Below are 27,969 nucleotides of genomic sequence, written 5' to 3' on the forward strand. Positions count from 1 at the left end.
GGGGGGGCGGCAAGGAAAGGACAGACCTTTCTTGAGCAAGACGCAGCCGGCAAAGCCGTCGTCGACGTCCCAGAAGTACACGCTGGACACGCCGCCCTCGTAGTACAGCTCCCGGTAGACATCGAAGCCCTCGTTGGCCCTGATCTCCATCTTGCGCACGCGGTCGCTGGGCACGACGCCGTCGCTCAGCGGCGGATCGAACTCGTTGCTCCACGGGCTCCGGTACGAGTCGCCGTCCCTGTTGTAGTCGCAGATGAGGTAGTCCTTGCCCGACTTCCGGCACTTCCTCGTGCTCAGCGGCACGTCCACGCTCTCGTACAGGTCCTCCGACAGCGCCGGCGCAATCGCCACGATCTGGTCGAGGTTCTTGGCCGTGTGCTTCGGGTTCAGCCGCCGGAGGATGTCGAGCGCGGCGTCGAATTGCGAGTCTCCCATCTTTTGCGCCGTAGACCAGAGAGTGAGAGGGAGGTGGGGGGGAAGAGAGAGAGAGAGAAGGGGGTTCTTGCGTGTGCGCTCTTGAAGCTCTTGTGTTTGTTGTCGTTGTTGCTTTTATTAACCTTCAAACAAGAAAAAATAAAAAAAAAATAAGAAAAAAGGCTCTCCTCTGAAAGAATGGTGCCCGGCTCGCTTGCTGTTTGGCAGCTTTCTCGACGGTTTGGACGTCAGGGTCCGAGCTCACGAGTGTGCGCATGGAGCGCCAGGTGGGGTTTGTACTTCTAGGCGACTTTGTCGCACAGAAACTTTCCGCCTCGCCTCTGGCGCTCTGATTCCTCTGCACAGCTTTTGAAGGACTACGTAGCATGCTATGCGATGTCCTGAGGAAAATTCCACTCAATTCACGTACTTTCATCTTCTAGAGTCCCTTTGCTTCTTCCCATCTTCAGCCTCTCTTCTTTATTTCCCCTTCCCTCCTCTCCACCCAGGCAATTTTAGTCTTACCTGTGGCCGAGAAGATCGTCTTCTATGATGGGGGGCGAGAACGCAATGTGACCGAGTTGCTAATGGAGACAATTCCAACATTGTGATGCTTTATAGTCATTTTGATTAGAACTGAGGCAAACAGAGGAACAGTGAAGGCGCAAATTAGAAATAGTAGTAGTAGTACTAGTAGTAATAGAAGAAGAAGAAGAAGAAGAAGAAGAAGAAGAAGAAGAAGAAGAAGAAGAAGAAGAAGAAGAAAATGTGTATTGAACATTGACTGGATTCTAATCAGTTTGACTTTGTCCGCAGCAACCCAGGTCAAGGAAGAAAAATTCACGGCGCAGGTGTCTCATCTTCGGCGTCAAGTAACCGTGTCTTTTTTGCAGGATGTAGATCGCGAGACTTAACTCTCTATCACTAGACTAATTCATAGCTATAATTTTACATGATAACATATGAAAATACGGCGTATTCTTTCTACGCGACGAGTCTCCACGAACGGACGGGAAGGGCTTCCAATCTCTTCACAGCCGGTTTAATGTAGGCATAGAAAGTGAGAAGCCCTACAATGACGCACAGAATGTTGACGATGTAATACCCGTCAGTCGTGGTATTACAAGTACCTCCACCAGCCGAGCATCTTGTCTTGTCCGGCTCCAGCACGCAGGAAAAAGGTGAAATAACTGGATCACCCTTAAGATCGGGTGGAATGGACGTGGGTGGTACACATGTTGCCACCGTGAATGCGTCGATGAATTTGAGGATGAAATATTTCGGGAATGTGCCTCCGAGATTGGACACGCTAAGCGGAGTCAGTGTTTAGGCTCTATAGGATGCTTTTTCAGTACTTACGTAGCAAGTAAAGTCATGTAGGTACCTCCATACACCGGGTCTGCAATCTTTGCGTGGAATGCGCTCACGGCAACGAACATGACGGTGTTCATGAACGTGGAGTAGACATGCCCGAAGATGACCAGCATTAGATAGCCAAAGGAAACGCCGTTGCTTGGGAATACCCAAACAATGAACTGTCCAACCAGCGCGGCCCCAATTCTGCCTACAAAGGCGAGGCTCCACAGTTGCATGGGGCCATAAATCGACGAGTATTTCCCTACGTAGTAGCCAAGACCAATCTCGAAGGGAAAATCAATCAGTACCGTGAGTGAGAGGTTGTCCTGTCCAAAACCTTTGTCCAGCAGCTTCATCATAGTTGCGCCGTCGTTGGCTTGGAAGCCGATCTTCGCAATCAAGTGGACAATGATCAGTGTCTGGACATGCTTCAGCCTCAAAATGCCAAACATGACCTTGTAGACATCCCAAACACCCTCGTCATTCTTGGTAAGCTCCTCTTTCTTCGCGACGGCCAGACCCACTGTGACTATCAGATACAGCCATCCAGCCGCCGAGAGCGCTCCACTCAATGAAATGAGACCAGTTTCGCCAGGCGAACTTCGAAACCACTTGTTCGCAAACTCCGCCGAGTTGAACGCCAAGAAAATCGTGCTTGATAAGAACTGGCCAGCCGTCAGGCCCACGGTCTGCGCGGTGCTCGCGTAGCTCAAGTTCTCTGGGCTGAGCAACGTCAATGCCCAACCGTCCACTGCGATGTCCTGCGTCGCACACATGAATACCAGGCCAAACCACCACCACGTGAATCCCCACACGTTGGCACCGTCGTTTTCTGCGGCGTGCGCCATCAGAGCCTCTACTCTTCCCGCCAACCATAGCATGCTCAAACCAGACATTGTCTGAACGGGCAGAATCCACGACTTCCTTCTTCCAACGTTTGGGCTCCACACGGCATCCACAATGGGCGACCACAGCAGTTTTAAGGAGTAAGGGTACGAAGCTAGGGAGAAGACGCCCATCTGCGCGTAGCTGACGTGCTTTTTGAGCAAGAACGGGACACTGCCCATGGCTAGACCCATCGGCACACCTTGCAAGAAGTACAACAGTACTAGGAGCAAAAAGTTCTTCTTATCCTGCTCAGGCAGGTCCGTAAATCCTCTCGAATTGCCATCCTTCTCGTGGCTAAGTATGTCAGGAACATCCTCGTCTAGCGAGAAGTTGCTCCTGCTCATCAGATGCACGGCACCTGATGCAGACGTAGGTGAGTCCAGCACCGAATGCCTACGCCGATGTCCAAGTAATGAAGATTCCATGTTCGTTGACTTTGCGCGGCCGTCGCTGGCGTGGCCGTTTGCGGCTTCCGCTGCGTGACCGTTGGTTACGACGTTCTTCGTGCGCGGCGACGCCTTCCTCTTGCCCATGGATATTTCTTCGTCCTGTCCTTGTGCGCCTGGTTGACCGAGTAAGGGTGCGGTTGGCGAATCAGAGCTCTCGCCGTCCGAATCGGAAACGGTCGCGTCCTCCTTGCTGGCTCGTTTCTGTGGGCCCGACGTATCTAGGCTTGCAGTCTCTCTCTGAGGATGAGCACAAGGTTGGAAAATATCAAGCTCTTGTGCGTTGATTTCTTGGGACCCGTGTTCTCTCCCGGCTCGGACCTGTCGTTCGTGCGCAACGTGGAGTGGGGTGTAGCGTATGTCGACTTCAAACGGATTTGGTGGCAAAGTAATCGAATTCAAAGATGAAGGGATGTAAGAAAAGTTGCCACTTGAGGAAGGCATAAATCCATGTGTATGCGCTCGCGACTGGCCCACCTGCAAGACCAAGGTTACCAGTTGCAAAAGTAGCCTCGCTGGCCTTTTTTTTCTGGGGCGAACTTTGAACCGATGTCACACTTCCGACGTGGCTCCGAAGCCAAACCCTGTTCGGCGGAGAGTGCGATGATTACGGCCTGGGAGTGCAGGCACCGAATCAATTCGTCAATTGCAACGCATGCCTTTGGCTTGTTGCTGTTGACACGTAAGTACTTCTCGATGCGCTGCAAGTCTCCTGGCTAGGCCAAGATAGCCTCATGCAAGGCAGCGTTTTAGCTCTGTTTTCGAAAGTCACATGGCGTCAACATAGAGAGCTGTGGCGCAGCGCGTGGCGTAGGGCAAACGACGTCCTGTTCGCCTTCTTTTACCCTTCACACAAGTCCACGACCACTACAGAACCAGATTAACATTGGTTGCAATCCAGGGCATGAGACGGCATTTCTGTACAGTATTATACACATTTGTACAACTTTGAGCGCTAGGCCGCAGCGCCATTACACGTTTCTATTGGAGAAACAGAAATCAGAAGATCCAAGTGCCATTTGCCGCCCAAGTACCTGGTTTCGTAAAATCGCCCATCATGATACCATCTATGTATCCCATTTTCGTGTAGGCAAAGCGGAAATACAGGTCCTCGAGTCTCAAACGGCTCCAGGTAAAAACGGTGTCGCCCGACGACTTGGCCAGTCTAGTTCTTTCAATGTCATTAACCATGACGCTGATACCGTCCCATTCCTCCGGAAAAGACGGAAATGTGAATGTGATTGTGCTTCCGTTCATGATGGGTGCGAAGAACTCGGGCACCTCGGATCCGAGTTGACCCTCACGCGCCAAGAAGCGATCCGTCTCAAGAATACTTGCGAATCCCCAACGAGCCACGCCGTTGATGAATAGGCCGACGAGGAAGCCCTGGAACAGCAGACTTGGTCTTGTTTGTATAGCTGTCCCGGGTAGCAGGATCAGCCCCAGAATGTAGTGATGTATACGTAAGTTTAGGCCGGGGACCAGGCTGAGAAGGAGAAGGACAGCGCCCAGGTAGCGGTAAAAGCTGAAGTACGTCCAGAACCGTCCTTCTTTCCAAAGGGCCCACGCTTGCGTAGCTGCGGCGGCAAGGATCGCGAGAATGGCACAGACGAGGACAACGGCTGCTCCGGGCTTGGTGAGATCCCGCGGAGTCAGTCTCGATAGCGGGAGCTTGTCGAATGTGTAGTTCTCCAAGGCGCCGAACCAGCAGCCTCCAAGCCACAGCGCCGTCTTCTCGATCGGGGCGTTCAGGTCTGTGAGCGTGGTGCGCGCGCAAAATGTGTAGATGGCGAAGGCGACAAACATCGCCGGGAGGAACCGCGCCAGGGCTACCTGGACGACTTGCAGGTAGCTGTCAAAGCTTGGAGCGTCCGATATAAGTGCCGTTTGAAAGAAGACGATTGTGAAAGTAGAATAGAAAAATACGCGGGGCGACGTTGTGAGCAAGGAGATGACGCTTGTCAAAAGCACCGACGCGGCGAGAGGAATCCAGACCGTATCGTAGCATCGCGGGTCAGGTTCACCTATTGATTCAACGGTGAAGCCAAAGGGGAAGCTGGAATTGAAGTCCATGCTCTCAATCCCGCTCGCTGCCGTTCCTGGGAAACCGTCTTGGCCGTCGTTTAGACGCAAAACACCGCAGCCGCCGTCCCGGTCCGAGATCACACCGGATTGAATAGCGGCGCCACAGATATAAGAATCAGCTCGGTAGACCGATCGGCCGTTGCTGTCCAGACCCCCTCCAACTACCCATATCCCGTGGTCCACGAACTTGTCACCGAGATAGTGCTCCTCTTGTATGTGAGCTTCGGAACAACCGGTAGGGCACTGGAATGCAAAGGGTGGCGGGATGCCAGACATGCACTCAGGTGTGAAAGTGTCACATGAGGGAACGGCATATCGTTCGACGATATTGCCCTGGTTCGAACGAGGTTAGCCTTGCCGCGTGCGCCCTCGAGGGCGTTCACGTACGAATGCATTGGAGTAGCAGGTCAGCCTTCTGGGCACCCCAAAACCAGGCACAGGCAACAGTGACGTCTTTCGGTGGACGAGATACAGCATGTACAAAAGCCATAAGCTACATGCCAGGCCCAGGGCCACGGCTTTGCGGGTCCGCGAGGGAGCCAGTCTCTCAAACGTCTTCAGAGCCAGGGACTGCGCGTTTGGGAAGATGGGCTCGACACGGTGCGTCACTGATTTCGCCCGACTCGTTCCCGCTTTGGGCGCGGACGCAGGGCGCTCCTCGTCCGCATCGAGCGAGTGCAAGCTGTAGGCGTCTGAATCCTGGAGTAACGGTTCCACTTGATTCGCCTCGTCGTCACGGTGCAGAGCGGACATTGTCAGCGGTCACGGGTTCCCATGAAAAAAGCCAAAACATAACAGCCCTCCGAAAAGGAAAAAAAAAAGAACAGAAATCCAACGAATGACCTGTGTATGGGGACCGGAAAAGGATTTAATCTCAAACGAACCGTACCATTTCCAGAGCGCAACCGTTCAGGTACCATCTGCGTTGTGGGACAGTCAAAAGTGGTTCTTCTTGCTTACGTAGGCCGGATACTTCGGATGATTATCTTGGGCCGATACGCACTGAACGAGGGCACCTCACTACTCTTCTGCAACACACAAACTCGAATGGGCTCGTGACATGCAGCTTTGATATTTCCTAAAACTAGTTGTACAATAACTTTTTTTTTACGGTCGTAATGTCTCGTTGATGCGCTTCAACAAAAATGAATAGTCGACGTTCGTCGACATGCTCGTGTCCTCCATCGACGCCTGTTTTTGCAATGGCTTTTTGAGACCAGCCCAAGAGAAGAAAGAAAATTGCCGCTCACGCAAATGCTGTTGCTGGAGTTTGGCCCACCCAGCCACTTTCCCGATTCGTAAAGTCCCAACTCCAGCGCTAATGACATCGAAAAGCAATTGACGAGCCCGAGAGGAGCGTGAGCCAGGAAAAAATAGTTTGAGGGAAAAATCATAAATGGAGAGTTAGGCGTAATCATAGCTGAACAAGGGTTCGGCCGACACCGCTGAAGAAGTCGTCTTCAGAAACCCGGTCGAAGGGGTGCTCCTCGTCTTTCTTCCCATAGAGACCCGTGGTACCGTAAGGGCCCTTGCGTGAAAGCATCTTTCGAGATGGCCATGTGCCCTGCGAGATGAGCTCAGCCATGGAGAAGTCGCCGTGGACGCTCTCGATGTGCGGGTCGAAGATGTAGTCACCAAAGAAAAGTTCGATGGTGAGCTGCTCAGGGAAATAGGCGTTTGCACGGCAGGTGATGAGACGGCGCGCCTGCCTCAACAGATCCTTCATGGCCACAATGGCCGCATTGCTCGTCGAGCCTTCCTCGTGTCCGCAGAGATGCAAAGCGCGCACTTGGCAATCTCCCTTCCACAGCACCCGTGTGTTCGAGAACAGACTAGCGCACATCGATGGCAGCGAGATCGACAAGTCCTGCAACTTCGGGCAGCTCGTCAAGATGTCGCAGATGTGCTCGTTCTCGGAGTAGACGCCCGGGTGCGGGTGGCTGAACCCATCTTGCGCTCGAGGCGAATGCTCGAGAACCCGGAGAGTGTTGCGCGACGCCTTCACGATCGCCATGACGCCATCCAAGGTAACCGTGGACATGCAAGTGATCTGGAAGTCCTCCAACGAGGTGGCGGTGCGAGCGATGGCCTTCAGGTCATCGTCGTTGATAGGTCGAGTCTTCGTGTCACCGAAGAGCTTGAGACGTCGGAGCTGTGAGAAGTCGACCATTCGTGAATCCAGTGGTCGCTGGTCGGTTACGCTCAGCACTTCTTGCGCCTGTTTCTCTGGCAGGTCGATGGCGTGCAGCTCGAGCGTGTGCAGCGGTGCTGCTTGCCGAACACCGAGAAGTTCAGCCCAGTCGCGTGGCGACGCATTGCGAAGTAACGTCCATGGCAGAGTGACGGTGGTCAAGTTCCTGCAACTGTGCAAGATTTCGATGATCTGGGCATCGGTCTCTGGCACGTACAGTCCATCGAACCAAAGTCGGCGGACGTTGACGGCGAACTGAGGAAGCTCCGCGAAGAAGTCTCGCGTTCGGGTGAGCGTTTGGTATGGATTGCGATACACACGTTCACCGCGCGGATTGTCGATCATCTCATATAGGCTGTACTTGTCTGCAATCTAGTCAGCATCACATGTTCCATCGAATACAAGAGGAGTACGCACCACGCTGGAGCGATAGATCACACCATCGCTCGCCTCCGCGCCAGCGGCGGACGTAGATGTCTCTGAAAACATAGCCGAGGCCCCAGTCGTGCCATCGTCTGCAGACTTGTCTAATGGAGGCCGTCGAGTCCCATTTCAGAAGTGGAGGCGGAACTGGCCCTCGTACGTATCGCTGAACCTTCTTCTGGTCGCGTAGCAACGGCTGGCTTAAGCCGAAGGTGAAAGTCACACCTTCCCTCTCATTGAATTCAGCGGCGTACTTGAGGATACTGGCAAGGATTTCAGTTGGAAACTCGTTCAGGTGCATGCTATGATGACAGCAAGAAACTAAGTGTGAAGTACTTCTTTTTGTGCGGATGATTGGTCTCTCAGACAGGAACGTGGTAGTTATACGGCAACGAACAACTTGGCCAGAGACGACAGAATTTTATGTTTTTTTTTTTTCCTTTCGGCACGTCGAAGTTAGACGAAACGAGTGGCGAAAGATTGTTTATATATGACGAAAGAAGGCTAGCAACGGGAGGGACAGTACTGGAAGCGAATGACTGGAGTACGTCGAAAACTTTGATGGGTTTCTATGGAGCGGTCACCTGGTCGGTTATGACTAAAGGCCAGCCAGAATGCACCAAAAGACCCAGGTCGGAGGGCAGCACGTTTTCTGCATGCGACAAAAGTCGACTAAAATCCAGGTAAGGCCGTCCGAGAGAGCGAAAATGCTCACAAGCGATGGACGTCTGACCCTGGGACGGTGCAATAGGAGCTTTTGATGGAATAATTGTATGCCAACGATGATGCAGGCCGGACGGCGCCAAGAAGCATGGCAAATGGCCGCGGATGGCGGCAGAGGGTGGAATGGCGATGTGCACGAAGCAGCCATCGAAAATTTTATTGCTAGCAGATCCAGCATGCGTAGCGCAGGGCGGACACCCAAGCCCAAACGCCAGACAGCCAAAGGCTCAATCACGAGGCGTGAAAGGGTTGTACTCATCAAGTCATAGTAATCCTGAAAGGGCATTCCCATTACCCTCAAGAAACTGCTTCCCCTCGATCTCCGCCAACGTCTCCTCACCCGCACGTTTCAGAGCGGTTGGACAGCCAGCTCTTGGCCGGATGGGGACGCCATTTCCGCGGAGGCACGGTGGTGCTGGCTGGCGACGAGTCTGGGGAAGCGGAGGATGATTTTCTTGCGGGTCTTGGGCGTGCAGAGAAGTGGTGCGAGAGAAAGGGCGAGAGAGCAGAGGGAGAGCGGCAAGGTGCTGAGGCTGTTTTCGGCGGGCGGAGCAGTTCCGCGAGCGCGAGAGCGTCAGAGTGCGCGAGCGAGAGAGAGTGTGTGAGTGCACGCCGCCCAGCTCGCGTCACCTGGCTGTTCGCCTGCTCAGGTGACGAGAGCCCCAGCGCTGGCCAGCTGGCCAGTTCGGCCTTGGGTCGTGACTGCCTCTCGCTGCTGGCGAGCTCCGTCCGCCGAACACGTACAGGCCGCAGCCGCTGCGCGCTATGAATAAGAGCAACGTCTAGCGTCGCGTCGTGTCCGCGTCACCTGCTCGACGCCAGCGAGCGGTGTGCTCTGCTCGTTCACGCGTGCGCCTCCTTTGCCTCCCTCCGTCCACGCCTCTCCAGGCCGCCCCTCAGCAGCCGCATGCCCCGGACTTCGCATCACGCGTCCGCAGAACGCTAACGCGGGGCGCTGCCTCATCGGTCCCAGCCCGCCCTCGCCGGCAGTAACCGATCTTGGATCGTCGGAACATAATCTGGGGTGCAGCCCGTGTTTCCAGCCATTGAAAGCTGCCCCCTTACGCTCTCCGCTCGTCAACGCCTTTTTTGGCTTCATCGCGGACCGCATCATGTGGCTGTCAGCTCCATGCTGGCGACCTTGCCGCCTGCTTCACGTTCGAGTTGACTTTCCTATTTTGGCTTCGCAAACCATTGCGAGCCCATTCTGTCCACTGTCTCGAGCAGAAGTCTTCGATTTTTGTTCTACGTACAGACAGAGCAGAATTATCGCGCCACTCTATCGATTGGACTATCCATGGCACAAGTATCGTGCTCACAAACGCGGTGCCTCAAGCACCCAAATGCGAAGGCTAATCCCAGAAGAAAGCATCACTTCGGTTTCTTTTCTCCGCCCGTATCTGCTCTTTCCATTCTTGAGACATGTGGCCCTCCATTCCTCCTCTTTCTCCTCCTGTTCCTCTTCCCCTCCTTGTTGGATCATGACAAACAAATAGTGTGTGTGTGAGTGTGTGTGTGTGTATTTCTGACACATGAAACGCCGTGCTAAACTGGGATTCGAAAGGATCGCTGTTTTAGGTTGTTTTGATATATTCTAAGACTTTCGTCGTGCTTGCCTGGATTGAAAGCATGCGGGCCATGAGGCGCGAGTCATGAGGGGTGCCCCGTCCTCGTCGCCATCAGCAAGAAAGCAGAGGCCGCTCAGAAGCTCTGTCGTGGTTGCGAGGGTTCGATCGCTCTGATTGGTACAAATGGCATGTCCTCAGGCCTGCGTGCCTCCGCCTCGCCAACATAGAACTCGCACATGAACTTCAAGGTCTCTTGACTCCCTGTGATGCGATTGCTGCCCCTGAACACCTCAATTACGTCGCCTGTGTACAGCCGTCCGCACATGGGCTCTCCATCGACGTCCTTCCTGGTTAATTTTACCCCGTTGACGGAGATGAAGGTGCTGCTGTTGGTGTTGATGATCGTATGGATGTCGGGTTTTCGCCACCACTCGCGGCCCTCCCGCTCGTCCTTCTCGATCCCGTAAGCATGGAACCAGATCAAGAACGCGCGCTTAGAGATACGCGTGTCGAACTTGTCAGGGTGCACAAATGTGTTGCTTGGGTCGCGGCCCCAGTGCGAGAGACGATTGTAGAGCTTGAGTTCGATGGACGCGAACGAATCTGGTGTAGACCTTAGAACACCTAGAAGTGGTCGACTGTTTCCGTTCGCCGGCACAATCGACAGAGGGATCGAACTAGGGACCTGCGTGTGCTCGCGAGCTGGGGAATAGTGCTCCTGCCTAGGCGTTGCTTCTTTCGACACCGACTTCGGTTGACTGACCGGTGACTTTGTGTTGCACGAATTTTCCGAATACTCATCCGGCGTCTTCGGTGTCTGCGGCTCGTCTAACGAATCCGAGGCATCACCTGACGTGTTTGGTTCATGGTTTGGTAGATCGGCCATGTTCAATTCCCGCAGCTCGGAGTCTGTCCCTAAAAGACTGGGATAATGGACCATCCCTGCATCACTGCGGAGAATACCATCGTCACCCTGAGCAGCTTGGTAACTTTCCATTGATGGATCAAGGGACATCTTGGACTTGGTCGCCTCAGCCTCCGCCTCGTCGCTCGGAGGCATTTCCAGCGCCTCGATCGCCCTTTCACCCAACAAGCCCGAGCTCTGCAAAGCCGAATTGCTGATCTCGCCAAAATAACGAGCCGGTTTTTCTTGACGTGGCCTAGTGGGAATGGGGAGACCTTCTTCGTCCTTGCGTTCGCCGGTGGGCGAAGATTCAGGGCTCGACGACGGGATTGCTGCCTGGTCCCGCACGTGGTGTCGTGGTACAAGCTGATCCGCCCTTACCCGTTTCGACTGTCGAGGGTCTAGGAAATCTAGATCTCCGGAGTCAAACTCTGGCAAAGGCTCGTCGTATTCTTCCTCTTGAACATTCGACAATTGCCTGTTTGCGCCGCCTGCGGTAGGGGCCGAGTCATGGACACTAAGCTGGGAGAATGCTCTTGCTTGACCCTCGACAGTAGGCGCGGTTTCAACATCTTCGTGGATTGGCCCTAATGAAGCTTCAGAAGCAAGTACTGGTCGCCCGTCGTACAGCCACGGATGCTGCAGACACTCTGTTTCTGTAGGTCGCTTTGAGGGATCCGTGTTGAGCATTCGACACAGAAGATCAATTGCTTGTGGCGTGATTCCGTGCGCGAGCAGAGGATTGATATCCAACCGGGTCTCCATGATTTTGTTGAACATGCCCTTGCCCGTCTGATCCACTACGCCTTCGAAGGGAGGTTTCCCACACATCGAGAGCCAAAGCACTGCAGCGTACGACCAGATATCCACGGACTGGCTATAAGAATGAAACTTGGGCGCAAAGGCGTTCCCAGATCTTCGTCGTTTCACCCCTTTTTGAGCCATATGTTCCTCGTAGTGCGGAAAAACTTCTGGCGCGCAGTACAGCAAGGTGCCACAAAAAGTCTTGAGGAATGTCTCATTGGTATTGACAGCTTTCGATAAGCCGAAGTCAGAGAGCTTCACTTGAAACGGATTGTGCTGTGCAATAAGGATGTTGTCCGGTTTTATATCTCTGTGAGTGATTTGCTTGCCGTGGAGATACTGCAGGGCATCGAGAACCTGTCTCGACATAAGCTTGGCCTCCGTTTCGGGCAGAACTTTATGCTCCGAAAGGTAACCTTGTAAATCACCGCAAGGCACGTACTCCATGATGATATAAAGGTGCTCCGCGTGATCATGGTAGCCAATGTATTGGACAATATTCTCGTGCCGTATTGATTTCATGATCTGCATCTCGTTGTCCAGTCGCTGGTCAAGACGGCCATTTTTTATGAAGCGTTTCTTTTCGAGTTCTTTCGCTGCGTAATGCTTTCCTTCCATCTTCGTAGCAAGCTGATACACCGTTGCGAAAGCTCCTTTTCCCAACAAGCCCACAACATTGTACTGCTCTCCACCATCCCATTTCATGCCAAAATTATTGGAGGGAACATAAAGTGGAACATCTGACATTGCTTGCGTTACGCTTGCCCGTCTAGGATTGTTTCGATGATTAAGCTGGTGCTTTTCCTCCGCGGCTCTCAACCGGTTGAGGTATTTGCGCAAGTTACTGGTGTACTCATCTCGATATCCGTCCCGTGAGGGTATTCGAACGATGAATTTGATCGCCTCATCCGGCTTAATTGAAGGTATTTGTATAATCGACCCAGCCTGTAGCATCCTCGTCGCAGGAACAGGCGAGTTCTTGCCTTTTAGGTGCTTTTCGTCCACGAGCGTTCCGTTGGTGGACATGTCTTCTAGCATCAGGACACCGGCAGGGTTGAGAAAGATTCGAAAGTGCAGATTGCTCACACGCTTCATACTATCCGTGTCTATAACAATGTCGCATGTTTTAGCATTGCGGCCAAAGCAGAACCCCAGGACGAGCTGCACAGTCTCAGAGGAGAATCGCAAAGCAAGGTCCTGAGCATTATCCATTATTTCCGAGCTGATCACAAACGTCTCTTGCTCCTCTAATGGAATACCATCAGCACCATTTTCCAACGTCTCGAACTTCTCATTCTGTAGGACGTGTTGGGGTTTCAGTTTAGCCGTCTTCGCCACGATCCGAAACGCCGCCGGGGAGGATGGGTGGAGGATACATATTACATCTGAGATGTCAGCAGTTGAGAGTCCTGAATTGTTTCGTCCAATCCGTCGAGGATCCAGCACTTTCTGTGTCAGCGGTTGCGTAAGGTCATGAGGGTCATGATCCATCGCGGTTGTTCTGTTGGTCTGCTGTCAGACATGGCCGCAGCCTCCTCTATGTATATGTTTGCGGAATGGACGTGCAGGAAATCGACTTACGAAAAGATAGAATAACGTAAAAGCTAATTGCTTAAGCCGCTAACAGTTTTCTGACTACCTCGAAATTGATCTGGGAGAGTCCGATATACTTGCACTTAGAACACAGGGTGGTCCTTCGATGGTGCTGACTTGCCAAACGTACTCTCAACCTTACAATCTGGTTCTTACACAGGCCAAACACTATTTCCAGGACCTCTCCTTGTTTTGAGAGTCTTGTAGCCTCAGATTAGCACACGGGGAGGGCGACTCGCGGAAGGATCTTCTCAGCCAAAGGAGCGAGTATGCTCTGGCGAAAATCTGCAGGACGCAGCAGCTTGAACAGCCGAAGAGCACTGCAATACTGACATCCAAGACGACGAGCGAGTGTCAAACGATGGGTGGGATGCGCAATGCCCGTCCAAATACTGCCGATCCTGCTGAGCGTAGCGAAGGCAGAAGCGTGGCGTTGTGTGCGGAGAGTCAGCGGAGGAGAAGAGGAGAGGGTGCAGTGCTTATCAGCGCGACAACGACAGGCAGCGATGCGTTGGCAAGGCGATCAGCGAGAGCGATAGTGCACGAGGCCGGGCCGAGTCGTCGTCGTCGGTCGGTCGGTTGCCTTTTTCTTTGCACGCTCTGCACTCTTCGTCAGAGCAACACAGATCCCCACGGCAACGAGAGGGGCCAATGGTTGCCGCACTGGAAGCGTATGCTGACGCCAGACTGGGGGCATGTAACGAGATAAAAACAGAGAGTATGGGGCCAGAGAATGAGAGGAGCAAAGAAATACACCAAGAAACTAGCTGGCGGGAGTGCGATGTTGTATGCTCTCGAAAAAAAGACGAATCTCAGCCTCGTACCTGGGCCTGGGGTCATGTCAGAGAGTGAGTCGGTCCCAGAAATTCGCTGCGCGCCCAACACGACGCGCCTAACAAGCTAGTCGGATCGCGAGTCGCTACCAGCTGCTCGGGTTCGTACCCAACTCCAGTCCGACCACCAAGCTCGAACTCGACATTCTCATGTCCAGCCTTTCCACTTCGCATTGAGTTACTCTCCCAGACAGATCAACACACGCTCCCTAACACATAGCCTTCTTTATGCAGCGCCATGCTCTTCGATGAGCGCAAATAAACTCGCCAACGGGCACTTGTCCAAGCACGGCAGCACGACCGACCCCTCGCGCCTAGCACCAGAAGATGCGTACCATGTGTGCTCCCCCCCGCGGGACAGGGCGCGCAGCCCACTGGGTGTAACAGGGGCGAATGGGTCGGCTGACAGGGTCGGCGATCCGAGGAGATCGAGAACGCGAGAGGGCAGGCGAAGGGGGAGTAAGAGAAGGAGAGGCGCGTGGGCGAAATTGCTCTGGGTGAAGCAGAGCTATCCGGACAACTACACGGACGAGTACACGTTTCTGGATCACCTGCAGCGCAACCCGCGACTGCAGCCGTACGAGTTCTGGAAGCTCTTTGCCGAAGCGACGGTGATAGTTCAGCACGTCTGTAGTGTGGCTATATTTCTGTGTTGCTTCACCGGCATCTACCAGGAGAGGATCAGTCCAGCCACTGTGGTATTCTGGAGTAGCATAGCTACTATTGTCGGATGGGTCCTGTGGGACTCTTGGGTTGGCCAGCAAGAGAAGGAGGAAGAGGCAAAGCTTCATACGGCAGGCGTGGAAAAGCTGGATCTGGCGAACGGAGATGCTACGCCAGGTTCGAGCAACGCCAGAGAACTCGAAAGTACCACTGGGACACCGTTGACATCACGACCAACCTCTTCTCAGGGATCGGGGCCATCCACGCCCGTGGGCCATCCAACGGGGGCATCTACGTTCGCAGCATACACCAGCGTGCCTCCGTATGGTGAGCGAAGCCTGTATTACTCCCCACGGACACAGAAACGGTTGGCTACAATAAAATCATCAATTCTCATATACTGCGCCTTGCTAGGTTTGTCGCCCATCCTAAAATCACTGACCAAGTCAACAACAAGCGATTCCATATGGGCAATGAGTTCCTGGCTCATGGGCATCAATGTTGCCTTTTTCGACTACGGCGGAGGAGTCGGCGCAAAGTATGTTTTCAAAACCCGTCCTTATTTCTATCACGTACTATATTCGATATGGGCTCAAAGCTAATACAAAAATAATTCAGATTCCCGGCTTCGTTATCCACAAACGCAGCGCTCATGGCCTCAACCGTGCTGGCGTCACGTCTTAGCTCCACGACGCATGTCTTCTCTCTGACTCTGTTCTCCATTGAAGTCTTCGGCCTTTTTCCAGTCTTCCGCAGGCACCTGAAGCATGTGTCCCAGTGGGCACATATAGCAACCACGATCTTGCTCGTGCTTTGCGCCGGTGCCGGTGTTGGCGTGACGGTCAGTGGAGGTGGATGGTTCGCTGGAATTGTTGGCTCCATACTCGGAAGCTTTCTAACTGTTTTAGCCATGGGAATATGCACCTGGTGGCTGGTCGGGCTCCAGAAGTACAAGAACGAGATTCATGGTCCGTGGGATCCTGCGAGGCCGGTTGTGAGGACCAGGTGGGATTGAACGTGGGTTATCATTTGACATGAATCAAACTTATCCGCACCAGCGCTCAGTAGCCACCATCTCTTGGCCATTCGCCAGAATGCCATCGTTGTTCGTACGCGTCCAACAAGCAGACTCCTTTTAGAGGATTGTACGTGGCTCCCTTTTCAAGCCATGACGCTCTCTTCCCCGTTTGCAACCTATACTCGCTCCCGGTCATTATCTCGAGATTCACACAAGGACCTTTCTTTTCCCACATGACGACTTTGTCTTCTTTCTCACCCTCGACGGCGTTAGCCATCCATTCTGTCATTCCAGCGAGTCGCGCGAAACGCATCACACCCACAAAAGCGACTGGTCCCCATTTTTCAAGGTATCGCTCTCTAGACCCAAAAAGTAGCTCGCTCCCATCGACACCAGTCATAACAATGCGCTGCAGCTTGTGAGGACCCTGCAGGAGCTCCTTCAGAAGCGCCACGCTACGCATCATCTCCTGCACCCTCCAGCACTCGATATTGATACGCAAGGTTCTCACATTCGGCGCCCCAGAACGCAGGCTCCCTACTTTCGTCGCCCTGAACGAGTCCACTTGTGGCTTCCACGACAGGTATTGAATCCACTCCCTTTCAACTGCTGGATGCGCATCATTCACCTCTCGAAGATCCACTTCGACATCTTGGATCATCCCTCGGTACTCGTGCGGCAACGCGGATAGGAATTTGTCTGCGCTAAACGAAGTGGTAAAGCGGAAGGTGTTATTGGCGTAGAGAGGCCCTACTGAGATCTCCATATGCATTCGCTTACACGTTCGGAGCAACTGAGTACTCAAGTCGGGCACACGATGGTGATCCGTACGGTATCCCATCGCCTTTGCGAATGCTGTATATGTTGGTGGAATGGTGGGATCTACAATCGGTTTGTCGGCGGTCATGGCCAATTCGTAGATCTGGTTACGTAGTTCACCAGGCAGTCGGCTGAAGAACAGTGATGCATTCTGAGGATTGATTTTTTCGTCCATAGCATCATGAATGAAGGGCATTTTTGGGCGTGTTAAGCTCAACCCGTACTGAGAAGAGAAGCAGAAAAATGCGAAAGTGGATCCGGTGGACAGTACGTCTTGCTCTCAAGTACTGTGGTGGTCACGACGGCAAGCTCCAGCAAACGGATTGGGTAATTTGCCTATCCGATGTCAGAACAAGGGTTACGGAGGCAATATGTTCGAAATAGGATAACGTTGTGGATGTGGGCCCATTCATCCTCTGTGCTTGTATATGCAAGGGTCCTCGTTGCTGTCGACCATTTCTTTTTAGACAATTGTCGTAGAGCATTCAGCCTTCCAGGTCGTGATCTCAGCCGCTGGCTTGCTATCAACCGCTCTTGGCCAACTGGCAAAGCCTGCAGCAAATCCAAACGACGTCTGGTTTCGCCAATGAGTGATACAGAGCCCCCACCAGCACGCTCCAACTTTTTTGTTGAGTATATCATTGTGGCAATGTTTGGCTGTAGCAACACTAATGTTTAGTCAACTGGGTCAGGATTAGTTTTTTCTTTCGGCTTATGTCGCGAAGATAGGCTCGTAATGCGGACGGTGCGCTTACTGCTTATCGGAAGTCTCTCGGAGCACTCGTGGGTGTTGGCCTACCACCCCCCACCCACCTCCCCAAAAAAAAAAGTATCGGTCCAACAAGCGGATCCAAATGTTCTGTCGGATACCGATGCTTCCGCCATGCTGGCTCGCAAGACAATACGAGAGCCCAATGGTCCAGATGGGACACGAAGACGGCACCTGCATGACAGCCGCACCAGAATCGCTTCTCTTGATGCTTGGCTCGTCTTGATGCTTGGCTCGGCGGTAGATGCCGCCGGGACAGGTTAAGAAACGTGGACGAGCACTGTTCAGCCGCGAGCCAAGACGTTGAAGATGCTCTCCGAACATCTTTTATTCGGATATCCTTGCCACCGCAGACGAACAGGTCGTCGGTCTGGCCGTTCCCAAGTGCATTTCTTTCAGCCTCGCGCCGCGCGATGACCCGCTGGGCTAGGTCGCGGGTGTCAGAGGGTCTGGAGTGACGCTCGTCGCCAGCTGTTGTGAGCCGTTTGCTCGGAGTGATACAGCTGTGGAGCTGCGGCGGCAACGACCGCTGACGAAGCGACGAGACGTTGATGCTGTCCTAGACCGCTTTATGCGACATACTTTGGTGCCGAATTCCTACGAGCTCCAAGACCAAGGCTCAATTTGACGGGAATTCATTGGTAGCGAGCAAGTGCAAGGGCACACCTATATATGGTATGTCACCCAGCTATGATAGCTAACAGAGCTCGCATCGCCTGTCCTTTTGAGCGATTCTTATGCGCATAGGGTGAGTGCGTGATAGCATGATTGAGGCGTTCAACAATCAGTGCAACGGGAGGACCATCTGGAATGGCAGAATGCGCCGTGACATTTGAAACACTCGCTCTTGAATTGCTCTATAACGCTACGAAGTTTCTCCAGGGTGAAGGGGAAGCGAATAATGCTCACATATACATTGCGCACAAAAAGTGAAGTAAATATGAGACAAAATGATTCAAACACTAAACACTAAACTTTACATTTACATTAATCTCGAATGGTTTTCGCTCATCAATGCATCTCCGAGCGCATGCTTGTCCTCGCCTATCATCTTTCAACAACCCATAGCTTAGTACGAGCTTGAGCTGCCAAACAGATCAGAGCAGCCAAAGTTCTGCTCAACGCCGAACGCGCCAGCATCCTTCCAGGCATCGTTCTCGAAGCTGAAGATGGCAGTCTTGTCACCTGCCTTGGCCAAGATATCGGTGATGGCTGTCTTCTGATCAGACTTGGATGGAACAGCAGCACCATTGCTGCTGCCTGCGCTTGGCCAGCCACACTCCAAGTTGTAGGCGGTCTTGCCACAAGCAGCTTCCACGAGGGCAATTTGGCCAGCGACAAAGTCACCAGCTGAAGACGAGGTGACGGACGAGGTGAAGAAAGGCTGAATGTTTGCAGCGGCAACATCGACGACCGAGCAAAGGGTCGAGGCGTATTGCTGGATGATGTTGACCGGCTCGGTGGTTGTGACCCAGCCGCTGTAGCCAGCAGCACTCCATGTACCCTTGGCCTTGGTGATGAACGCGGCGAGGTCGCTGGCGCTGCAGTAGCCGTTGAAGACGGCCTCATTGCCGACAACGATCATGACAACGTTGTCCCAGTTGCCTGCGGAGCCCCAGGTGGCAATCTCCTCAACCTGGCTCCAAGCAGCGCTGAGACCACTGCTTTCAATGAAGACACCAAGGATGATCTTCAAGCCGTGGCTCTTGGCCGAAGCACCAACGTTGACGAGGCCGCTGCAGTCGGTAGCGTAGAGACGGACAGTGGTGAAGCCGTAGCTCTTAATGCTCGCCAGGTCGGAGTCGACCTCGGCGGCGGTCTTGCACTGGCCGGTAGTGGTGTACGGGGTATAGGTCATGGCCCACTTGTTGCCGTTGGTGGAAATGCTGCTACCGCTACCGCTGCCGTAGCTGGTGGCTGGGCTGGAGGAAGCGGCTGGGGCAGCCCAAGTTGCGCTCGGGGATGCGGGCGCAACGTAAGCTGGGGAGGACCATGTAGGCTGGACGACTGGGGCAGCGGGGGTGCTAGAGGTGGTTGGCTTCGCCTGCTCGAACGGGCATTCCCAGATTTGGCCAGACGCAGTGGCGGTCACAGTGGTAGCGGGGAGGGTCCAGGTGCCTGGCGCGTACTCAGTAGGAACAGCCCAGGTGATGGTGGTTTCCTCGCTGCACGAGGAGGTCGCAGCAGGAACGCAGGTGTAGACGCCAGCAGACTCGCAGCCCAGAGTGGTCCAGGCAACGTACTCGGAGAGGACGCTGCCGCTTGTGGTGTGAGCAACATAGCCGCAAGACACGGTGGTTGGCGCGGTCACGGTCACGGAGGAACCGCCCCAGACGTTCGTTCCGGAGGTGAGAGCCTGCGACTTGTGCGCCACAACGGTCACGGTGTTGGTCAAGGTCACGGTGACCGCCTCTTGGGTGTAGACACCTGCGCTTGGCCAGGCCGTCACCACTGGAACCGGAACCGGGCTGACCGGGCTGGCAGTTGACCACACGGTGGGCTTGGCGGCCACTATTCCTGTCTGTCAGTAAAGCGCAACACTTGGTCATAGTTCCGTCCACGTACTGCTACCGTACTCAGTGACCGTAACAACCGTCTTGCAGCAGCCCCAGGCAGTCTCGAAGTAAGACGGCACAGCCCAGGCGCTGGCCGAAGAGCTCTTCACCGGCTTCACTGGCCATGAGCCAGCGGACGACGAGCTCGCGACTGAGCTTGGCCACGCCTTCGCGCTCCACGAAGCCACGGACGAAGAGCTTGCATGAGCTGGCCAGTAACCAGCTGCCGACGAGGTTGCCTCCTCTTCGCATTCCTCGGTCGTTGTCGGCTTGACGGGGGCGGCTGGGCTGCTGCTGCTGGCTGCGGGCCAGTAGTCTGGAGCGGCGACGGCAGATCCGACGAGGGATGCCGCCGCCAACGCGACGATGCCCGCCTTCATTGTTTATGCTGAGGTCGGAAAACGCGTTACGAGATCGTAAAATGCAAAGAAACACAATGCAAACAGCAACGAGCGCCCGCTGAACGAGTGAAGCGGTGGTGGGAGTATATGAGGAGAGATTGCGAACGACAGCTCTGGTTGAACGAGCAATGCGAGAAAGGAAGGGATATGAACGAGCGACGACGAGGGGATAACAATAAGAGAAGCACGGGAAATTACCATATGGAACGTACGGCGCTCGACTGCTATGGATGGACGGCGGCTGGGCTGTCATTGGCCTAGCGCCAGGGGCAGAGTGGTCGGCGCTCCAACCAAATTTCCCTCCGTAAAGATCCAAGCCACAACGTTGCTGTGCCTGGCTGGAGGGGGCGGTCGCCAAACTGGGGTTGGTTAGCGGATGACCTTTCTTTGGACATGCAGACACGCTTGTGCTGCTTGTGACAATCTCCCTCTTCGCTCTTGGTGCCGTCATGTGGAGAGGCTCCCGATGGGCATTCGATCCAAACAAGCGGCAGCCTACAGCAGCACGCGCTGTGGCATCTTGACCTGGTCTGATTCGGCGACTGTTGGCCGGTTCGTCGAGAGTCCTTGGAGCAGCCGGGACCCACGACTCCATTCGCTTCGTCCTGAAATTGGCTCTGGCAACAATGTCAGCACGCCGTGTTGATGTTGTTGACCGCCCAGAGCCATCGTTCAAATGCGCTAAGTTCACTTGACCGGGGCGTCTCCCCCAAAGCGGATACGGAGCATGTCTACACCGCATGCGGAAGTGATAATCTCACATCGTTCATTGATCGAAGCGGAGGCAACAGCTTTACCTTGTTCCCCTCGCTGATCTTCATCCCGTCACGTTCAAGCGGCTACACGGTCTTCATTATAATTTATAGGACAAACAAATCGAAATGGTCCATCCCTCCTTGCTCCACATAATTGCTGGCGATGTTCTTTAAATTGGTTTGCGTGTGAGTAATAGGAGTCAACTGAACCATGTACATACAATCTTGGCCTCCGTCAAGCCGCGACGCTTGAACCGCCTCCATAGATGCGACCTTTACTTCTGCTGTTCTGACAATCTTGTCCGCAACTTCATCCAGCCCGACGTTCCAGACGCTGGTGCACCGTGGGGATTGTCATTTGTAATGGGTCTGCCTACGGGTCGTACCGAGTTGTTGTTTTTTGAGTCTGACTCGGGCGGTGGCGATTTCGACTTGGCTTGGGCACTTTTAGTGGACGCCTTCTGCTCCTGATCAAAGCGCTCTCTCCCACCGACCAAAACCGCCTCGTCCATGCCCGCCTCCACGTCCCACTCGGCTTCGTGGAGCACCTCCCATTCCGCTTTCTGCAGCTCGTTGTTGACAAACTCCCGGACCTTGACAATGGCTCGCATAGGAGACTGCAGGCGCCAGTCCTTCATCACATTCTTACCTTCAGCAGAGCCAAAGAACGAATGGGCCGTACCGTGCGAGAACTCTCCAAAACGGGTCGGATAGTTGTCTGGCGGAAGCTTGTTTCCCGAGTCCTTGGCCGTGGCTTCTGTTGTGCTTGACTTTTCTCCGAGTAATAGATTCCACAAATTTCTGCCCACTGCACATATGTCCCACTCGGAGTCAAAGCCACTCATGCCCTGACTCTTGCATAACCAAGCAATGTCCCATGCTAGCAGCGTCACGCCTTCTATGAAATACGCATATTGTCTGGTGTCGTCCTTTGCGAGTTTTGAGAGAGGCATGCGCAGAAACAACGGCCGTGGTGTGGGCAGGGAACGTGTGTCGAGTGTTCGAGATGCAACTGGGCTATTTGAACTTGAGCCAGATGGGGTGCTGCCAGGAAACGGTACTTCCCGCGATTGGTATGATGACTGCGGTGGGAAAATGGTAGGCAGTGGGTAATCTTTATGCGGTAATGTGATCTCTGCTGGCAGGCGCAGGGCCAAATAGTTGGCAGTTCTTGCCGTCAAGTAAGCAAGCTGCGTTAGAGAGGCAGAAAGTTCATCTTGTTTGGCAGTGTGGAGCTCTCGCAGGTCGAATATGGGTATGCCACAACCGATGGTGTAGTACTCGCGCATACTGCCGTCCTCTCGTGGCCGTCGATGCCGTCGCAAGCCCGCAAGCCTAGCTGCCGGTCGACACAACGCAGCCCTCCCATCGACAATCTCGTGGTGTTTCATCTCCCATCGTCGCCTCGTTCGTCGTATGCTGGCTTCGATGGACTCAAGATCCTTGGCGTCTCGTTCAGCCAAACCAAACGTGGCAGATTCGGCATCTGATCTCCTCTGTTGTAGCGAGGCTTTTTTGGCTTTGATAGCAGTCTTATACTGCTCCATCTCGTCGCGAAGCGCTTGCGCACGCTCAGTTATGGTGTCTATACGCTCCGCCAGAGAAGCTGACTGTGAGATGATACTGTCCATCTCCGAAGACTTCGCACAATCGTGCGTGTCTATAATCCTGCCAGAGCGCGACAAGGTCTCTCGTGGTAGCTTTTCACTATGTCCTTTAACTGCTGCCTCGACTCTGCGCCCCATGTCTTCCTTATCAAGGAGAACCGCCAAATGCTCTGCACGCAACATGTACAGCCTGTTGCGCGCACATGTCGGGCAATGAAAGCGAACCCCGGAGCCGCTAGCTCTTCCACATATGTCGCACTCCATGGTTATCCGGCTGAGGGTGATATGTGCTGAGCAAAACCTGTGTAAAATAAATGTGCTGCAAGAGCAGTCGCCACAGAGGTACTTTGTACAAGGTACTGTTCAAAGTGGAACTCGTAATATCGAGCAAGCGGTGACAACGTTGAACACAGCGAGTGTTGTAGCATTGTGACGTTGAGCAGAGCCAGTCAACGGAGCATAATGGAACAGACGTAGGTATTTAGAGAGAGAGATTGAGATAAGATGGTATGCACACGGAGAGTGAAGGTCTTCACGACGTCAGGCTGGCGATAACTTGAGTCTCGAGGTTGAGGCACATGACGAGTGCCTGGTCCGCCGATCCCGGCGCCATTCAAGGTCGCGTAGACGCGTTTTAATGCACCCACCCTTCCATTACTTTGCTGATTTCGATCCTAAGATGATGGCTGAGTCTTGTTAACGCCAAAGCGAAGCACCAAAGAGGCCTTGTGCGCCACCTTCAAGGCTGAGTTGGCTGAGAAAGCGAGCCGCTGCATTCAGAAGGTCAATTATCACTTTCTCTTGCTTATTATGGATGAACAAGGTCCCTCGACAGCGTCTCGTAAGGATGAATCCACAACTCCACCTGTCAGGTCTCCTTGTGAGGATGAAGATGGTCGTTTTTCAAAGCAATTAATCACCGTCGGCATCGTCGAAGCTCTAGAGGACAAGGAAGCTGTTCAGGAATCCGATGATGTTGAAGATGCGCCAGATTTGCCACTGGGCCACTTTGACTGGAACGACGTGGAGACGCGATTCCAAGAGATGCTTCAAGAAAGGAACGTTGAAGAGCTTCAGCTCTGGAGAGAATTTCATGAGTTGACCAGCGTGAGTTGTCATGTCGATAGCTCTTTTTATTGCTTTGCATAATGACCACGCTATCAGTTCTTCCAGATTTGGGCCAGCTCAAGCCAAACACATGAGACAGAGAGAGCAACAAAGCGGTAAGTCCAACGCAGCAAGTTCAGCACAGAAGGCATGCTCATCATTACAGTCTCGCAACAAGAATGCTTCACGTTCAAAATTCTGAAGAACTAGTCGAACAGAAACGACAACACTGTAAGGCTGGTTTCTGGTCGCTGAGTTGATGAGAGCTAACACGGCTCAGATATCAAAGTAGTCGAAGCATTCAAGAGTGCGCTCGAACTACTAAATGCAAGATGAGTCTGTTTCTGTTGCGAACGATACGATACGAATATTTAAGGCATCCCCTCGCATTATTTCTTGAGACAGCGATATGGGCTTTTGTTCCTCCGTCGCCGCGACTCAGAATTGCTTCGATTAGCAAGCCAGCAAAATTCTGCTCTTTCGAATCGAGGTCTGTTGTTTGGCGCTGTGCAATACGGCCTTGCTCGTAACGCGAATGATCGTCACGACCATTGTTTTGCTTCGAGGTCTATCAGAATAGATGAAAGTTATCCGACGTGACGCTGCATCATGTATCCGTTGGAATTTCTGATAAAAAGAAGCGAAACCGTCATGCGGCTCTGTTATCTATGAGATTCATGTCGTGCGGAGGAAGGATCGTATTTTTTTGGCACAAGGTATTAGATGGCCGCCACAGGGATTTTGGCGACAAATATTCGTCAAGTGTATTTGTTTAAGTATTGCTGGAAGTTCCAGAGATGGCCAAAGCATACTTGAAGTACAGCTTAAGTCCATTCAGCTATGAACTTGACTTCAGCGAGGTCCACTCTGACGGCTAGCGAAGGATTGGTCTGATTTACTATGCAGCGTAATGAAGGCATGTAAGCAATGGCGAAGCTTTTCCTGACGTACTTGAAATACCGCGAGTTCATGAGCAGCCAATACCTTTTTTAGACTATCCAACGGCGAGACATAAGGCTGCTGCTAGTGCAGCTGCGCTAGAATGGCTAACAAAGCTTTTGTCAATAATCATGATCTCTTCAGAAATTCATGGCGAAGAGTTGACTACGAGCGACAAATTCATGTTTGATCTGATGTCTGGACCGCACGTCTCGGCCTAGGGCCGTCAATCGCTCCTGTTAATCATTGCCAGTCCGGACGATGTCGTCCAGCACATGTCTCCGGCAAGTCCCCGGCTACAGAAACAGGATGTCTCCACGCGAACTGCACCCGTACGACTTTCCACTCTGCAAAGCTGTCTTTTGCAGCGCTGCAGACGACGCAGGATGACGAGAATTATCCCAGCAGCAGTGACATCGTGGGAAAGTAGCTAGTCTAGAGCCTTGCAGGACCTCAACCTTCGGGCCAGAAGCTGCATGGAGCTTCAACAGGTCTCGTGCAAAATACTGAGTGTCTTATCGCACACTCAAATCCACTCTGACAAGGCGCAATCCTTTGATTCTCTAGAAATTCCTTTGGCGTGTCTCATCAAGATCTCCTACCGAGATCTAGGGCATCATCTCATCCAGGTATAGGATTTAGATTATCCAACCAGGCGGCTATGCTGCGTTTCGAAGGTTTACCGTGTCAGGAACAAGTCAATCTGACGGCGTACATTCTAAACCCTTCGGGTCTTGGTTTCAAGAGAAAGTTCAAAAGCCAAGCGAAGGTTAATCGCGGCCACACCATTGCGGTCGTCTGCCCTCGGATGCACGTCAAAAGTTCAATTTCGAAAGGCGAACGTGTCAAGCAAGCGCTTCGCTGCACAGTCAGCAGCAGGAGAAGCCGCGGCTGTCATCCTGCATGTTTCACTGACCCTGGTCCTTCGAACCATCACGAAATGAGGATCTCGAAAAGTCGTCTCGCGTGCGAGTTCTGTCGCCTCCACCGGTCCCACCCTGGACACCGTTCTTGATAGTCTCCGAGGCAGACGTGAGGAGATGTTGGGTTCCATGTCGTGCATGCGCTTGCTGCGTGCACCGACGGAGACGAGTGTCCAACGAGCTTGCCGCTGTCTGAAGGTGATGCCGAAAAGAAGATCTACGTCCAGTATCCATGCGCGCTGGCCATTAGATGTACAGACCGTCCTACATGGGTGATCTAAGCACTCACCAAAGCGCATTCTTTCGACAAACGAGCCATGAACTGCGCACATACCAATGTCACGCTCGGGAAATACAGCGCTAATGAGTCTTTCCGGCCGGTGTCAAGCCGCTCATAACTGAGGCTGCTGGTCCCTATACTTGTAGGCGAGAAAACCTCATCGTCAGCTGCTTGACACATGCTTCCCGTCTCCCACCTTTTTACTTTGTTTTCCCTCGCCTGGGAAGTATCTGAGACTTTCTCTTTGTCTTTTTCATTGTCTTCTCTGCCATATCGTCACTGTACGACGCTTTTTGAGTCAGCAGGATCGCGACTCTCGACCATATATTCTACATTTCGAATGGGATGAGGTGAATTCTCCTGTCCCGCTGCCTGCTGTCGCCATGGGGGACCGCAGCCTGGAGCTGCTGGGAACGGGCATAGCTTTCGTGACTTTGACACTGCTGACGTTCGGTCTGCGTGTCTACGTACGGGCGATCCTGCTACGCAAATGGAGAATCGATGACTGGCTGATGACATGCTCCGTCGTGAGTTTCTCCAAGCGCATACTGCTCAACGGGGACTGACATAACTTTCGACAGACCTTTTTCGCAATTTACATTGCTTGCCAAACGGGCGGAATCGTTTACGGTACGGGCAAGCATCTGGAAGACCTGCAACCTGAGCGAGCGCAGACTGCATTAGTCTTCTGGTGGCTATGTGAACTATTCTACATTCCTGCCGCAGTGTTCCTGAAGCTCTCTGTGGGCGTCTTCCTTCACGACATCGCCATCAACAGGTACCACGTCTGGATCGTCCGCTTCATGATGGTGTGTAGCGGGCTGTTTGGATCAGCCTACTTCCTCCTCGCCCTTTTCCAGTGCAAGCCCATAAGCGCGTGGTGGATACGTAAGCACTCACCCTACACCCGGAACTACGGATGGTGCTTCAACAACACGACGGTCGTCGCCATGACGTTTGCTTCGTCGGGCCTGAACTCGATCGCCGACTGGACCTTTGGTATCATCCCCATTTTCATGGTGAAAGACCTCCAGATGCCCACGAAGCAGAAGAGGCTGGTCGCCGGCATACTTGGATTCGCCAACATAGCGTGCATCGCGACCATCGTACGGATGCCGTTCATCATGAGCTTGTACAAGGATTCCGACTTTCTGTACGAAACGATCGACATTGCCTTGTGGTCCAATGTTGAACCCGGCGTGGGCATTGCGGCAGCTTGCATCGCCACGCTGCGACCGCTGCTGCAACAGATTGTGGGCCAGCGATCGAGCGCGTGGTTCTCGTACCAACGGGGAGGGGCGAAGGAATTCGGCTCCGGTGGCAAGAATGCGAGCTCGTCGGGGCAGTCCTACGCGCTCCGCAACTCACTGCCGAACCTGCGGCCGGACCGGGTGGGAAATTACACGGAGATCACGGCAGGCACAGGGCGACGGCCGTCGAACAGGGACCCGCTGATCACGGGCCGGGAGATGAAGGCGCTGTTCGAGTCGCAGGACCTGAAGGAGGACGACGCGGAGCTGGAGCTGCACTTGCGCACCGTGGCCGAGGAGCCCGCACGCACGCCCGGCGTCCCCGGCCTTGGTCTAAGCCTCTGCGACACGCCGCGGCTGGAGCGCAAAGGCACCCTGGAGATCCAGAAGAGCGTCGAGGTCATCTTCACGGAGGAGATCGAAGCCGGCTACGAGCGGACTGGCAGCCCCGCGCCGGCAAATTGGCCGCTGAACACGCAACCGACGGCACGAGCCGAGTCGCGCCCCATGTCGTGGGAGGACGAGCTGCCCCCGCTGGACACGACCATCCTCACGTCGCTGGGCAACGGCAGCCGGAGCACCAGTCGGCAGTCGCTCCGAAAGGAGGGCGCGCCGGGCGCGGTCGGAGATCCCTTTGGAGCATGGCGGTGACGAC

The 27,969-nt window shown here is 53.6% G+C and overlaps 11 protein-coding genes across 13 annotated transcripts in view; 3 read left to right on the forward strand and 8 right to left on the reverse strand.

Annotated features, from left to right (window-relative positions):
- PV09_01849 (F-actin-capping protein subunit beta) overlaps nt 1-672 on the reverse strand; it is a 1,619-nt gene extending 947 nt beyond the window's left edge. The window contains exon 1 of the mRNA XM_016354803.1: nt 27-672. Within this exon, the coding sequence (XP_016217815.1) occupies nt 27-435 (409 nt within the window). The 5' untranslated portion in view covers nt 436-672. The remainder of the gene's footprint in view (nt 1-26) is intronic.
- A 726-nt stretch (nt 673-1,398) lies between these two features.
- On the reverse strand, nt 1,399-3,548 carry PV09_01850 (uncharacterized protein; the record flags this gene model as incomplete). The annotated part of the gene is made up of 2 exons (XM_016354804.1): nt 1,399-1,723; nt 1,774-3,548. The coding sequence occupies 2 exons, from the start codon at nt 3,546-3,548 to the stop codon at nt 1,399-1,401; spliced, it is 2,100 nt and encodes a 699-aa protein (XP_016217816.1).
- Nucleotides 3,549-4,103: 555 nt separating this feature from the next.
- On the reverse strand, nt 4,104-5,942 carry PV09_01851 (uncharacterized protein; the record flags this gene model as incomplete). The annotated part of the gene is made up of 2 exons (XM_016354805.1): nt 4,104-5,522; nt 5,577-5,942. 2 exons carry the CDS (start codon nt 5,940-5,942, stop codon nt 4,104-4,106), a joined length of 1,785 nt encoding a protein of 594 aa, XP_016217817.1.
- A 192-nt stretch (nt 5,943-6,134) lies between these two features.
- PV09_01852 lies at nt 6,135-8,620 on the reverse strand. 2 transcript variants are annotated; one of them, XM_016354807.1, is made up of 3 exons: nt 8,140-8,620; nt 7,798-8,066; nt 6,135-7,745 (listed from the first exon to the last, which is right to left on the reverse strand). In XM_016354807.1, the coding sequence occupies exon 3, from the start codon at nt 7,723-7,725 to the stop codon at nt 6,604-6,606; it is 1,122 nt and encodes a 373-aa protein (XP_016217819.1). In that variant the 5' UTR covers nt 7,726-7,745; nt 7,798-8,066; nt 8,140-8,620; the 3' UTR covers nt 6,135-6,603. The 2 variants fall into 2 exon arrangements, with proteins under 2 accessions (XP_016217819.1, XP_016217818.1); XM_016354806.1 differs by having other exon boundaries at nt 7,798-8,620.
- Nucleotides 8,621-9,741: 1,121 nt separating this feature from the next.
- On the reverse strand, nt 9,742-14,248 carry PV09_01853. 2 transcript variants are annotated; one of them, XM_016354809.1, is made up of 3 exons: nt 13,384-14,248; nt 12,889-13,303; nt 9,742-12,830 (listed from the first exon to the last, which is right to left on the reverse strand). In XM_016354809.1, exon 3 carries the CDS (start codon nt 12,826-12,828, stop codon nt 10,228-10,230), a length of 2,601 nt encoding a protein of 866 aa, XP_016217821.1. In that variant the 5' UTR covers nt 12,829-12,830; nt 12,889-13,303; nt 13,384-14,248; the 3' UTR covers nt 9,742-10,227. The 2 variants fall into 2 exon arrangements, with proteins under 2 accessions (XP_016217821.1, XP_016217820.1); XM_016354808.1 differs by having other exon boundaries at nt 9,742-13,303.
- Nucleotides 14,249-14,352: 104 nt separating this feature from the next.
- Nucleotides 14,353-17,347, forward strand: PV09_01854 (uncharacterized protein). The gene is made up of 2 exons (XM_016354810.1): nt 14,353-15,429; nt 15,510-17,347. Exons 1-2 carry the CDS (start codon nt 14,477-14,479, stop codon nt 15,904-15,906), a joined length of 1,350 nt encoding a protein of 449 aa, XP_016217822.1. The 5' UTR covers nt 14,353-14,476; the 3' UTR covers nt 15,907-17,347.
- Nucleotides 15,953-17,129, reverse strand: PV09_01855 (uncharacterized protein; the record flags this gene model as incomplete). Its single annotated transcript, XM_016354811.1, has 1 exon — nt 15,953-17,129. Exon 1 carries the CDS (start codon nt 16,922-16,924, stop codon nt 15,953-15,955), a length of 972 nt encoding a protein of 323 aa, XP_016217823.1. The 5' UTR covers nt 16,925-17,129.
- Nucleotides 17,348-18,328: 981 nt separating the features above from the next.
- On the reverse strand, nt 18,329-20,655 carry PV09_01856 (uncharacterized protein). Its single transcript, XM_016354812.1, has 2 exons — nt 20,063-20,655; nt 18,329-20,008 (listed from the first exon to the last, which is right to left on the reverse strand). Exons 1-2 carry the CDS (start codon nt 20,430-20,432, stop codon nt 18,567-18,569), a joined length of 1,812 nt encoding a protein of 603 aa, XP_016217824.1. The 5' UTR covers nt 20,433-20,655; the 3' UTR covers nt 18,329-18,566.
- A 707-nt stretch (nt 20,656-21,362) lies between these two features.
- PV09_01857 (uncharacterized protein) lies at nt 21,363-23,376 on the reverse strand. The gene has a single exon (XM_016354813.1). It carries the CDS (start codon nt 23,077-23,079, stop codon nt 21,484-21,486), a length of 1,596 nt encoding a protein of 531 aa, XP_016217825.1. The 5' UTR covers nt 23,080-23,376; the 3' UTR covers nt 21,363-21,483.
- A 100-nt stretch (nt 23,377-23,476) lies between these two features.
- On the forward strand, nt 23,477-25,061 carry PV09_01858 (uncharacterized protein). Its single transcript, XM_016354814.1, has 4 exons — nt 23,477-23,922; nt 23,980-24,038; nt 24,089-24,153; nt 24,203-25,061. Exons 1-4 carry the CDS (start codon nt 23,626-23,628, stop codon nt 24,256-24,258), a joined length of 477 nt encoding a protein of 158 aa, XP_016217826.1. The 5' UTR covers nt 23,477-23,625; the 3' UTR covers nt 24,259-25,061.
- A 1,386-nt stretch (nt 25,062-26,447) lies between these two features.
- Nucleotides 26,448-27,965, forward strand: PV09_01859 (uncharacterized protein; the record flags this gene model as incomplete). The annotated part of the gene is made up of 2 exons (XM_016354815.1): nt 26,448-26,591; nt 26,646-27,965. The coding sequence occupies 2 exons, from the start codon at nt 26,448-26,450 to the stop codon at nt 27,963-27,965; spliced, it is 1,464 nt and encodes a 487-aa protein (XP_016217827.1).
- Between the last annotated feature and the right edge of the window lie 4 nt (nt 27,966-27,969).

The sequence above is a fragment of the Verruconis gallopava genome (assembly GCF_000836295.1).
Source record: "Verruconis gallopava strain CBS 43764 unplaced genomic scaffold supercont1.4, whole genome shotgun sequence".
NCBI lineage: Eukaryota > Fungi > Ascomycota > Dothideomycetes > Venturiales > Sympoventuriaceae > Verruconis > Verruconis gallopava.